The sequence below is a fragment of the Gobio gobio genome (assembly GCF_949357685.1).
Source record: "Gobio gobio genome assembly, chromosome: 2".
Lineage (NCBI taxonomy): Eukaryota > Metazoa > Chordata > Actinopteri > Cypriniformes > Gobionidae > Gobio > Gobio gobio.
The window spans coordinates 44554493-44569080 of NC_137098.1; the positions used below are offsets into that span (position 1 = coordinate 44554493).

Genomic DNA, 14588 nt, shown 5'->3' on the forward strand with positions numbered 1-14588 from the left:
ATTGCTTGTAGTTGGAATTGTCACATCATGCCTGGTTAAGACACTCTTATTGACTGCTGAAAGTACTGTTTGCTAAAATATTTAATAAGTGAACATTCTACGTATTTATATGCACTTTAAAAGTTAGAATTCTGTTGAACTTTTTTAAAATGTCACAAACGGTTTAGTCAGACTGAAACTGTATCATTCTGTTGTCTTGAAGTTGAACCAACAGACCTAGATTATGCGATTGTAGCTTGGCTTCATCCAGCATGCCAAAATGTTAATCAGACTACATCTTGTCTTGGCGTTGTGCGCCTGCTCCAAAAGCCATGGGATGTGCATTTAATCCTTCAAATATGAAATTAAACATTGTTGCTGTCCTTCGACATTCAATTGCACAGAGAGAGATGAAGACTGTGGCTTGACTGTGCAGAAAACCCCCAAAATTCAAAGTTCCTTTATGTTGTTTTTTGTTTGTTGAAAATAATATCAAATCTTGGCACACATGCTGGATTGAACCATTTCCCAAAATGTGACAAACCATCTAATAATGGCAGCTGTCTGTGTCTAGGGATGTCGTTGGGAAGAGTGTTATTTACGGCATGGGCTCTTTTCACTAATGATAATCATGACATGAGAGTGCATGGTATACAGCATTGTTAAATCAAGCCTGTCCCCTTTTAAGATGGCAGCTTGGCCTTTGGCTGGACAATATTAGATTACTTAAATTAAGCATCTCTATGGGTCACACTCTTACTGGTGTAATCAAATCAATTGCATCTGTCTCCAGGGAACAGGGAATCCCTCTGTTGCCTGTTTAACTCTTACAGGACAACATTTTAAGGAAAAGACAGAACAAATATGTTTGAAAAGCAGTGTAGAGGAACACAAACTATGTTTATGTGCAGTTACACTTTTTGCGTAGTCACAGTCTTCATCTGTCTGTACAAGTACAGATGACACAATGCTAACTAATTTAAGAACTAAATACACGTCACACGTAATCTCTGTCTTTTAGAGTACAACACCTAGGCCAATTGTAGTTCGATTAAGTTGCATGCTAGATGAAGTCGAACTACAACAACATTATCTATATCTGTGCGGCCGACTTCACAAAACTTGACTGGCGAGATTAAAGTTAGACTAGAACATTTTTAAAAGATGAATTATTGCTTTAGTCTGATTGCAATCAAACTTTAAAGTGCATTTCAACATACATACTCTGCTTATATACACTAAGGAAGTACTGCATAGGTTAGTGGTTGGATAGACGATAGGAATGTGAGATGTTCAGACTTGTTCTTAAAAACTGCCATCTGATGAAGAACCCTTGAAACCCAACACGGAATAACATAACTAGAGAGATAATATAATGATAACCCATTAGAAATGTGGGTCAATTTAAATGAGAAGAATAAGAGAGACCTTGTTCTTTGAAGAGCGTTTGGGTAAAACTGCAGCTGAGCTCTAACAGATGTGTAAGGTAATAAGACACGCATCAAATCTGTGTGCGCAGGCACTAAAACACACATACAGACTCTGAGAGACAGCGTATGGCAGGGCAGAGCACTGGGGACCTGACCTTTCACCCCAGCACAAGTGACAGAATGAACCAGCTGTCCATTAGAGCGACACAGTGAAAGAGAAAAGAGTGACAGAGAAAGAGAGAGAGAGGCGTAAGCCAACCAAAAGAGTGAACAAATAGTTCCATTTCCAGTGTTTGTCCTGTCCCAGCTGATCAGGTGACCAGGCAATTGTGCATGAGTGGCACAGAGGTTGAGAGGGTGGAAACTCTGGTAGGGCACAATGTGATGGCGGTACATCAATGGAGAATTATGAACACAAAAGAGGCATTTAAACCTCTCGTTCTCTCCTCCAAACCCCAATATAAACATTTCCCTGCTCCGCTGTCAACAGGCTGATAAGAATAAGGTTTCGGACATGTGAATATTTAGCATCTATCGACTTCCCGAAGAGGTGAAGCAGCTGTTGCACCATGACACCTCCCAATTACTATAACAAACGGCAGTCCAATTCTGCTGACCTCACTCACAGATCACTGAAGAGGTCGCATCAACCTGGAACACCTTCCAGTGCTCAAATATAGCTCACTAGAAGAAAAACACATTCAGGAAATATTTATCCACTAGCTCACTACACAAATGGTACCTGGATAGACATTTTCCAACAAAATGGATCCCCAGAGAAACAATTTTGCTTAAGAGAACAGGAAAGGACTGAGATTAGAGCCTAAATATGGAACCATGTTCAACTGTGGCTGTCAGCAACATTTCATTTATAACTGTTGACAGGGTTGATTTTTTTGGCATGATACTTAATAGCTTGTTTATAAAACATTTGCATTAACGATAATGGAAAATCATTTACATTTCATTGATCGTCATTTACTCACCCTCACGTTGTTCCAAACCTGTGTGATTTGATTTTCTTTCTTCAATGGAACACAAAAGTTTATGGTCCAAACAAATGGTTGTCATTGTACGAAAAAAAGTACTGTTCCAGAGAAGAAAAAGTTTGGACTCCATGAGGGTGAGTAAATGATGACAAATGTGTCATTTTGAGTGAATTATCACTAAGATTGAGTTACAAAACACCAGAAAAGTTACGAAAACCAGAAAAAAAAATGAAACCAAGTGCTAAAACAGAGTTCATCACATTCCTGGAGTGAGTGAGGCAGAAAATGAGAGCTGTCTGACATTCCACAGGAAATCACACAAGTCATAACTGTTCAAACAGTCCTCAAAGGCATCAACAAACCCTTTAAAAAAAAAACAAAAAAAAAAAAACATTTACATAGTGTCCTAAATAGACACAAGGAGGTAAGTTTCCAGCGATAACCTATTTGTCGGTCCAAATGGAAAAATGAAATGCTGCGCCTATCAGAATAGATCTGGTGTTTATTATATATGGTTATATGGACATTGGACCAATTATATTTTATTGTGGGGGGAGCCACAAAAGCTGCAGAAATAGAAACAAAATGATCAACAAAAATGTTAAATCTGGCTAGGACATGGTCAATTCAGCCGTGGAGAAGACTGCTTGAGAACTATAAACACTGTCCATTCTGAACAAATTCAAATTAATTCTCTTCAATTATCTTCAATTTTGAATCCCTACAACTGCGTTGTGCAGATGTACAGATATAGGAGTATTGAAAAACTACCCTCAGATGGTGACAGCAATATAGAGTATGCCATCAGAGTTCTCTGAATGCTTGAAGAGTGGCAGCCTTTCAGACGGCCCACATGCTGGTCCAGAGGCGTCAGGCCAGCGCTCTGATTCACACTGCCACTGCTGTGAAGCTGTAAACAGTGTGCCTAAACAAGCCAAGACTCATAAGAGGCTCATAAGACTCATCTACAGCTGTCGACTCAGAACAATCAAATGTCCTTCATTAGCACTATTTGGGGCCTACAGTCATTCTTGAAGGCCTTGTAGAGTGTGACCAATGGATGTGTGTGTGTGTGTGTGTTTTCATTTATCTTACCTTGAAATGAAAACATAGAACGGATCATCTGAATCTCTCGCCCAACTTACAAGAAAGTTTGGGACAGGATGGTAATCTATATTCTACAACACTGAGATTTTTGATGAAATCGCTGCACTAACAATACCAGGTTTTATGGACATTTACCATGGTAATACAACAGTGTTCTTTGAAGTACTTGGTATATCAAATCAATTTCATGGTACAGGGGCTGTTGCTTAAAGGGGTCATAGAATGACATTTTTGTACAAGTTAATATGATTCTTTAGTGTCTAAATGAAAAGTTTGTAATATACTTTAATTAAAAATTCTCATTAGTATTGTAAGAAAACACTCATTTTACCTGGTCAAAACCAACTTAGTTTTCAGCAAGTCATTTCAGTGTATGTGACTTTAAATGATAATGAGCTTTGCTCACCCCGCCCCCTCTGCTCTGTGGGGCGTTCGGTTCGACCCGACACAACACCACAACACACGTGGAGTGTTGCCTTGACAACATTTGAGGGTATATTTTCGAGAAATAATGGCAACGGGAGTCTCTGAGGACACAGCTAAGCAACCTTATCATTTTGAACCGGAGTCGGACCAGGAACAGATGACGAACCCATCGAAGTTCGAACAGGACGTTTCTGAATGGTTGGTTAACGTCATGTCACTTTGATCTATCTTTGTACTGGCAGAGTAGCGTAGTTGCTATGTGTTTACTGATGTGTTAGTTCATTGACAGATTGATGTTATGTTATAAGATTTTTTTTTTTACATTACTTCTTAATCAGTAACAGACACCGTTATAAACCATGTACAAAAGTAAGCTTAGTGTAGTGTTACCACGTTAACTTTATCACCCGAATACACAGTTTGTAATAACAACCATAACGCGTTGTTCATTATAAACGTGGGATTTTGAATTATATTGAGAGCGTCATACACAGAAAGCATGCCGTAATGTAACTTACCCTGTAAACTTTAGCCTCATTCATCGTGAAGCGTGCAAGCGATTTGCAAAGATTAATATAAAGGTTAATAAAACACAACACCACAATCGCTTAGACGCCATTCTGCTCCAGAGTATCAACAATGGCGGACTGATGACAGCTCGCTCAGGGCGGGTCTGTGTTGAAACGCTGCTGTCAATCAACAATCTTAGGAGGGGCGTACACCGTGTAACGTCACACGGTCAGACTGCTCGATTTGAGACAGGGGAAAATATATAAGGATATTAAAAAAAAACACTGGATGTATTTTTATCATTATAGGATGGTTGTGTACAGGCACTGCCAACACACATTTCCGTATAATCAACTTGTAAAAGTGCATGTACCATTCTATGACCCCTTTAAATCCAATGAGTAGGAAATACTCAAGTGTTCCCTCCGGTCACAGGGCCCAGGATATGGTATAAGAATATAGCAATAATTTAAATCGCAATGAAACAGTGCAATGGATCTTTTCTTCCGTATTGTGACGTGCATCGGAGTGAAACAGATTACAGAAAAAGAAAATTAAGGGACACTGGCTCTTGATTGGATTTTGAGATTTTTGAGGCGTTTAACTTGAAAATGAATGCAAACTTGAAGTTGATTGTGCAGGGGCGGGTTTAAGTGAACTAAATGACTGGAGAAGTCTGGCATACGTCACCTGAGAGAAGCCTTTTGTTTTCACAGAAATAATAATTTATGATATTTGAGTTAAGTATTACGAAGTCAAATAAAACAAAAGAAAAATACATGGATGAACTGTTCACAATAAGATCTACAACATGCATTTACAAAATAGACAGGGTGAATTTTAATTTCATGCTGCCTTTAAGTAACACATATATAGGGTGACAACAAGATGCAAAATGAATATTTTACTTGAAAGTAATTTCTAACACAACTTCTCCAGCTCAAAATAGTTTCTCTCATAGTTTATCTCTAGAAAGTAAGCCATAATTAATTGTCAGGCAAAGTCATGTCTCTATTTACTACTTCTATAAATCCCGAATGAGTGAATATGGCTTAAGATGGCTGAGTGGCAGTTGCTAAATGATACACATTCATTAAGGGGCCGGCAGCTTTTAGCTTCAAGTGTCTCCTCAAAATAAATCCCAACTAATTTTAATCAGTCTTTCCCTGAAATCCAAACTTGTAGATGGGACTCTATCTAAACCCACTGGCACATAATCAGTCAAATATACAACTTAAAATCTTGAGTCCTCGGGTCTTTGGGGTTAATCTCCAGAACGGTGTACAACTTCAGAGCGGCTGCATTGAGATCAAAGCCTATTCATGAGCCAAACACACAAAAAAACGTTGACTTTTGGCCCTCTGCCACTGATGGATTGAGTCCTCGCCTCTACTATTGTGAAGCGAGACTCCATTGGCTGAGAGCTGGATTGTGTGGAGACACTGTCTGGGGCTGAACTCAGCAGGATGTGACAGAGTAAGATCATGTGGAAGGGGTTACATAAATGGGGGGGTTTGGGGGTCACCTATGTTTTCATTTGGCACAAGCAATGGGCACCAACTGTGAACATAAACACAATTCAGAGGATTACATGATAACAAAGTAAAGCCTATATTCTAGGACATTCAGTTACCCTTTACCCATCCTTTAAATGTAGATTACAACTGAACCTGGATTTGTGTTTCTGAGGGCAATTATGTTTAACAACTTTATGAGTAAGCTAACAGGTCAGTTTGAATAATATGATCAAGTTTCTGCTAAAATATGGCATGGGGTATAAAAGGGTAGTGAGAATTCACCAGTGTTTACATGTTACTAAAACGTGTGCACATGTTTATGTATCCAATTTATTTATCCCATTCATCTTTTCCTCTACAAATGGACCATTCATTTCCTCCTCAAATGCTCCACAGAGAACGGTTTTCTTTCCTGCCTAGTGTGTTGGGATTACCATGTTATAGGATAGAGACCCAAAGGGTGTGACAGCATTCTTGAAGCAACAAGAGCCACCAAAACAAGCTCCATAGCAATACACTGATTCATTACGCAGTTATATTTTCCGCTTGAGAGTTCTGTTATCTGCTTTTAGAATATAGCAACTCAGCAATACTCAAACCTAACATCCCAAAGACCCTCCATAGAAACATTCACCCATGTTTTTCACATGTATGTAAATTTAATATTGTTAATAAGTTGTATGGCAAATTGTATGTTGTGGAATCCTCTGACTATGAGACAATATCTATGCAGCTAATGACATTAAAGACAATTACTAAAGGTTGGAGACAGTCTGTGCTCATATTGTAACTTCAGCGTGAGAAGATGAAATGGCATGCAAATGACTGATGATTAGCATTAATGCCTCAAACGAAACAAGTCAAAGCTTGATCCCATTAATTACATTAGCATTGCATAGCGTTCTGTTGCTATTCCATGTCTTGAGTTGTCTGTATGTAACGGTTGTCCCAAAGATGACCAGTGGACAGGAAGTTATAGGCATGTTGGACAAAATTCATTTATTTTTGCTTATTTAAAGCAAAATAACTATATTGTGATTGTGGCGAGGTGGACGAGCGAGAGACATGGGAGGAGCGAACGAGACCGGTGTGCCTCGCAGGTGATGCTCATTCTCAATCACGCACACCGATCTCGCTCGCTCCTCCCATGTCTCTCGCTCGTCCACTTCGCCACAGTGATATATATCGTTATCGTGAAATAAAATGACACGTATCATGATATAAGATTTTGTCCCTATCGGCCAACCCCTATTTCTTGAGCACAAAGGATTCCATGAAGGATTTCTGAAGGATCATGTGACAGAAATAAGTTACATTTTAAAATATATTAAAGAAGAGAACAACTAATTGAAATAGCAAAAACATTTATACTAATAATATTTTTACAAATGTACTGTATGTTTGATCATATTTTTGGGTTACAGGGCTCCAGAGTGCGACTAAATGGTCGCATTTTGCGACTAAAATTTGAGAGTGTGCGACTGAATTTTACATCCAGTCGCACATGTGCGACCAGTAAATTTGCCTGCTGTCGGTACTGGAGAAATTAAGAAAATACACTTACTAATTATAATTGATAGACGTTATGTCTGGCAAATTCTATCTTTGCCAGCCGTTTCTATATGAGAGAATATTAAACCATTTGTCCGTGATGCATTTTTGCCATTCGCAAATCCAGAAGAGAGAGAAAGCGAGCTCTCTCACGTGGAGCTACAGCAAACACAACACCACAGTCAGCTTGAGTGACGATGGCCAAGAACTAAACAAAAGTTTAGTCTGCTTAAACTTTAGGGATGTGCTGTGATATTAATCTAATTTTATTTTCGATTTTGGCTTCCAAGAATTATAAAAAGATGGTATGAGGTAAAACTATTCCTATAGCCGTGTTCTGTCGATCATTCTTCCCTTCATTTCTCCCTAAACCTAAACTAAACGTCAGATTCAGTGATTGTTGTAAACTGCAGTCTCTACTGTTGCTTAACTGCGCGATGTGTTTGATAATAAAGAGCTATTAAATGCACTTAATATTTTAGGCTTCGTGTGCGCGTCTAAACCATCAAATAAACAACAAATAGCCGGTGTCAAAATGACCGGATTGGAGAGTAGTTATTTTAACAGTTTATATCTTAAATGGGCGTAAATAGTTTGGAGAAATAGGGGAATATGATATTATTAGTTCTACATTCGATCGGTCTTAAAGGGGCAGCGTCTAATAAACCTGCTGACGATTGAGCCATTCATTCGAATCGAACAAAAGGCAAATAGAAAATATTCACATCTCTTGAATTAATAACTTTAGCTTTTATAAGCATTAATCTATCAATTTATACAGTGAAAACTATGCAGTGTTATTTTACATTTCATTACTTTATCAGATTTCTTTGTAGGTTTGTTCTTTACTGTAATATTAATGTTAGCAGACCTTCCGAATGCCTGCACACTGGTCCATTTACAAATAGATGTTTTATTTTTTTGTTCAAACTTTGCGGTTTCTTTTGCTATGGATATTTTACTTTTCAGATTATAAAGCCATGTTAATTATGTTCTTAATTATGTTTTTTTTTTTAATAAAATAAATAAATAAAGTATAATAAAAAGAACCGATAAAAATACTGTTAAAGTACCGGATCGATAAGCAGTATGGGTAAGAGTAGTAATACCATTAAAACCTTAACGATACCGATCCCTATTAGTAATACAGTGGAAATTAGTAGATTTGGTTTGCATGTTGATTTACGGTGTGCGCACCTAAAATTTCTGGTTGTGCCCCTAAAATTTTCAGTTGGGGGCCACTGTGTTCCTAGTGAAAAAAGTTAGTCTGGAGCCCTGGGTTATATGTTTTGATTAATATATTTGGCTTATATATAATATATATAACTTAAAAGGGCCATACTGGCAGATATATCTTCTTGGGCCTTAAAGTTAAAGGGATAGTTCACCCAAAAATGAAAATTAGCCCATGATTTACTCACCCTCAAGTCATCCTAGGTGTATATGATATTCTTCTTTAAGACAAATAAAATCTGAGTTATATTACAAAAGTCCAGGCGAATCCAAGCATTATAATAGCAGTAATAGTTGCTCTCTCTCTAAGTCCATAAAAAGTGCATCTGTCCATCAAATAATGTGCTCCACGCCTCTCTGGGGTGTTAATAAAGGCCTTCTGAAGCGAATCGATGCGTTTGTGTAAGAAAAATATCCATATTTAAATCTTTATCAAGTAAAGTTTCGGCAGACCGCCTTCCCTGTTCAATTTATGGAAAAATTGTTGAAAGGTGCTCTGTCGATCGAAAGACTAACGCGACCAGGTACGCTCGTCATGACGTCACGTACGCATCTTGAGTTTCGCTTTCAACACTTTTCCAGAGAAGGCGATCGGCTGGAACTTGACTTGATAAAGTTTTAAATATGGATATTTTTCTTACACAAACGCATCGATTCGCTTCAGAAGGCCTTTATTGACACCCCTGAAAGAAGAATATCATATCGTCGCTGTCCGATGAAAACCACGTAAGTCCATTTTGCCGATTTTGAGATTTTTCGACGGATTGAATGTCCAGGTTCATTTCCGTATACAGCATGCTTCACATATCTAAATGGCCAATGAAAAGTTGTGAAATCACGTCATCTGATTTTCACGTATATCCATTTGGTGTCAAAGCCGTCAATCACGCCGCGTATCTCCCGCCCTGTGGAAGCATCTCGCCGGTCTCGCCGGTCTCGTGAAGTTTCATCGAAGCTCAGCACTGGATAGCCGAAAGTACGACATTGAAGCTCTCCACAGTTTAGTTCTAATCTAGTTCTTCACAGATTAGTTTGCTTGCTAGTATGTAAATAAACTCTGTCTCATTGATAAGGCCATGTCCACACGAAGCCAGAACTTTCCCTATCCGATCTTTTTTTTCCCCTCGTTTCAAGAAATATCCGCGTACACACGAGAGCATGAAAACAGCTCAAAACGATGTAGTTTACATGCCAGGCCAGTATGTGACACTGTAATTCTGCCACAGAAATACACTAAAAACGGAGAAGAAGAGTTGTGCTAGAAGGGGTATGGCAACAGTCGAAGGGTGAGGTAAAATCTCACAATAAAATAACAATAAATAAATTTGCTACTTACCAGATGTGTTTTATTAACGCACACACCTACCCCAACCCTAAACATACCCTTACAATAATGCAAATACAGTAATTAAACAACGCAGTATTGATGTGCGCATGCCCAGTGCCCGTAGTTGTATCCCCTTTAAGTCTTCCCTGCGCAGGACGTGGTGTGATGACATCACCGTTTCACAAAATATACGGATTGGCTGGGTGTCGTTTTCAGTTTTATCCACTTTAGGACCCGGTTTTTAAAAAAAATAGCGGTTTTTCAGTCTCCCAAAACGCCGGATCCGTATGGACGAAACGCCAATACGATAAAAAATGTATACGTATACAGTGATACGCGTCTCCGTGTGGACGGGCCCTTAGATTCAGCCTTTTTTTTCTTAGTCAAACTGATCAAACTATAGCCTGTAATGCTACTGTCATGATTGTCACTAGAACATGCCTCACTCATACTGCTATCACCGCTTGCCAGAGGCTGAGAATGTCCAGCACGTATTCCTCTGTCAATATGAAACGCGACTTGGCCATTCTAATTAATGATTGGAAGAACGCGTATCGACCACCGTTACTGTAAAATATGCACGTATGTCCATTTAAACTCAATTTTGGTCAAATGTGGATTATATCATTACACTGACAAGAATATGGTTACATGTATAGATGCCGTACCAAGTATGACAACGCTACATTCAACTGTTTTTGAAATACGGTGTTTTTTTCACTTCCTGAAAAGTAAGCGTTTGGACATACGTGAGTTTCATCGGGCAGCGAGGATATACACCTAGGATGACTTGAGGGTGAGTAAATCATGGGCTAATTTTCATTTTTGGGTGAACTATCCCTTTAAGTAAACCCTCACACACACACACACACACACACATTTACACACATTTACAAACATGCCTACAAATGAAATATTGTAGACAAGATGTTTGTTATTACTGTTGAGACCCCCTATTCATCAAAAACCCTGCAGCTGCCTTCCTCACGAAGCCCCTGAAGAACGGAGCGGTGAAATTCTTCAGTCAAAAGTCATGAAATCTTCTAAGCATGCAGCTTTTCTCTGAAGGGTTAAAGTTTAACACATCAGAGCAGGCTCAGGAAAAATCTCTCTTCCTGAACACATCTACAGACAAACCTCAGACCTCACTAAAGCATCTGAGTAAACCTACTCTTCAAACACATCTACTAGTAGATAACCCAGTGACCCTTGGACAAATGTCTATACAGCGAGGTGGACTGAATTAGATCGCTTAACTGCCAAATTGCCCAGAGATTTAAAAAAAACACAAAAAAAACAATGAAGGACAATAAAATGTAAGGCTCCGGCATCTTGACAAGCATAGGTGGACTTGAATGAACGAGCAGGAGGCTATTTAGCTTGTAAACGCATTTGTTTCCAGTTACCTCTACAGCTATTATAAGCTACAGATCACTGAGCCAGAGCTGCATAGTTTCCTGAAAAACTGAACCATATGCAGTTTGGGGGGTTGGATGTTTAGATTGACTTTGTAAATTGTACCCGGCTCACTCAATTACAAGGACAGAGACAGAGCGATTGCTCACAGGACAAGCCCAGCAGCGCTCTTAGAGAAGATACACTTCAGGTCAGAGGAAGTGCCTCATAAAGAGTTAGAACTATGAATGTTTGTGGTTCAGCAAGCAGATGTAGCACAGCGCAACCTGCTCGGAGGGTAATTGTGGTTTGGACTTATGAATGAACATACGAGTGTACTAATAGCAATGTACTTCTACTCTAAACAATTCTTTTTTCCCCTCTTTCCATCTTACATTCTTTCCATCTGGGCCCATTTTCAATATCAACCTGGCAAAACACAGAAGACAAGGCTAAATTGAATCCACACATGTCAGTGTTTTGATGAAAAAAATATGGTTTCAGATGAAACATATTGCCTTCATTCCTCACCTTCAGGGCAGCAGTCACCTTTAAGAGAGCGAAAGGCCAAGTGTGTTGCACTCACATATACACTTCCTTTCCTCTCTACATGGCTGACCTCTTTATAGGCTCGCTGAGATGTAAAGGAGAAGAGTGTAATGCAGAGAACAGCTGGCGTGACAGGCCTAAGCACACACACATACACATTTGGAAGACCCCGATAGTCATGAAGATAGGTCACACACAGACATATTCAAGCCGGCTCTATGAAACCTACAGAAAAACAGCAGAACGCAGTCAGCTCTCAGTGGAGCGTATTCATGCTGAATCCACAGTTTCGCTCCCTTCGGCTGCTTTACCTGCGTCAAGGACAGTGCAGACCACCAACACACACTCTGACAACTTGCTCATTAAAAACATACAGTGACTAAAGGTTCTGTTCCCATAAAACACAGATAACCAGCAAACTACAACACTATAAAGAGGTTCACACTTAGCTAAACCCTTCTCTTCTAGTATACTCACACTGTTGATATACATGTAATCAGCAGTGGTACAGTAAAACTCAGTAAAAACAGTAACAGTATCCCCCTCTCTCACACCCCTCCCCCGTCTCAACCCCCGTAAGGTAAAGCCATCAGCACCTCTAAACTCCACCGCTGTCTGTACTCACCATGCTGCAGGCTGATTGTCCCTCCCTTAATTAGATTCATTTTCCAGTGAGTCCGGCGGCGTCCTGTGCCGCGTTTGCATGTGGGTGTGCGTGCATGTGTGCTGAGTGGGCAAGTTTGTGTGTTGCTCACTAACCCTTCCAAACTGCAGGTCTCCGACACACTGACACACTCCCCACACACTGCAGCAGCTCACGAGGTAGAGACCGCCCCTCACTCTCTGCCCTCCCCTCTCACACAGCCTTTCTGCCTGTCACTCAGAAAGTTCTGGACACACCCACAGCTCAAAAGGCCCACCCCATCACACTAGAACAAAGCTGGATCAAAACATAGCGAAACAGGGGGGTCAACACAAACATGCAAACTACATATTAAATATTCAGTGATTTACAATTAAAAGAAAGTATTAAAGGGATAATTTACTCAAATAACGAAAAGTCATCGCTTACTCACCTTTGTGTAGTTCTAAACCTGTAGTTCTAAACCTGTATGTATTTACACAAAAGAAGATATTTTGAAAAATGTGGTGGTGTTTTTTATGTCAATGAACCATTTTAGGTGAACCATCCTCTTCGTTTAAATTATGTTGTTATCTCAAATAAAAGTAATTTGGATCAGCTAAAATCATCAAGCCAGTTTTGCTATTTAAACTAAAACTATACCAAAAAAAAATCTGTGTTTGAAATAAAGCTGAAATAAAATATAAAGATTATATGAATTATGTTAACAGAAATAAGTACAAAATGTGCTAAAAATTAAATAACAATAAAGGTAAATAGAAATGGTAGAAATGACAAAAGCACACAAAATTACTACAACTTAAACTAGAATTAAAATGTAATGTGAAAATATAACAATAAATAATATAAAATAGCATCCAACTCACTTTAAGTGACCTTAATTGTACATACCAAAATACATAATTCAGTCGAATTTAATTACTTGTAAGAACAGAAATGAGTGAGGAACATTTACCACACAGGGCTTTTAAAGGAAGCACAGTGGTAATCACTGTAATCTGGATTTTCACTGAGACAACTACATACACCCAGAGACTGGCTCCCTGCTGACACAGTGAATAGACACGGAGCTCTAGTGGGAAGAGAAAGGCAGTCCAAGATGAGTGATTGACACTTGATCTGCTTGCCACTGTCTAAAAGCTGAGAAGGGATCAACAAGGAGAAAGACAGACCGTGAGGGGTAAAGTGAACATGGAGGACAGGGGGTCAATGCCTCAGTCAAATGCACAGCTGGTCTAAGCTGCATTAAAGCACCTCTAACTTAATTTGAATCTTAAAACACAGTTTTAATTGAATAATTAATTAATTATTTGTACCGCAGAATCCTTTTTTCTCTCTTTAGAATTCTGAATGCCTCTTTCCATCTGTAGTTAATTTTTTCGACCATTACACTACATACGTATTTTTACATTTAATAGGGATCCAACATTTTAATATATTGTAAAATGCAAGGTATTCCTGCGATGGAAAAGCTGAATATTTAGCAGCCATTCCGCCAGTCTTCAGTGTCACATGATCCTTCAGAAATCATTCTATATATTATAATATGCATACAAATGTAACTCAGTGTTGATAACCTGCCACATATGATGGGTTCAATGAAAGCTAGGTTAAAGTCATTTTTTAACCAGTTCCTTTCAATGTCATCTTGGATATTGATTTTCTTAAGTAACATTGACAGGACTCTTAAATCAATAATTAACCCACATTCAAGTATATCAATCACTTTGAAAAAGTCAACAAATACATCCGTTGGTATATATATTTCCCCTGGAAACAGCATGCGAAGCCCTGAAACTCAAACATCTAGCTTTTATTTGAGCCTGATCTGCAAGAGCACAAAGGAGATTTCCCAGCTTGGTACCAAGCTGCACATAAACCTGAACACTGAAATAAGGTCTTACTAATTTGAATCCACATATGTGGGTCTGT

The 14588-nt window shown here is 38.9% G+C and overlaps 1 protein-coding gene across 3 annotated transcripts in view; it reads right to left on the minus strand.

Annotated features, from left to right (window-relative positions):
* plekhg4 (pleckstrin homology domain containing, family G (with RhoGef domain) member 4) overlaps window positions 1-14588 on the minus strand; it is an 85315-nt gene that overhangs the window by 56345 nt on the left and 14382 nt on the right. For 2 of the 3 annotated variants that reach the window (XM_079810477.1, XM_079810476.1), the window contains exon 1: window positions 12639-12815. The exons of the other annotated variant lie outside the window; for it this stretch is intronic. In XM_079810477.1, the coding sequence (XP_079666603.1) occupies window positions 12639-12641 (3 nt within the window). In that variant the 5' untranslated portion in view covers window positions 12642-12815. Of the gene's footprint in view, window positions 1-12638; window positions 12816-14588 lie in introns of those variants that run through there. 3 annotated transcript variants of the gene reach the window in all.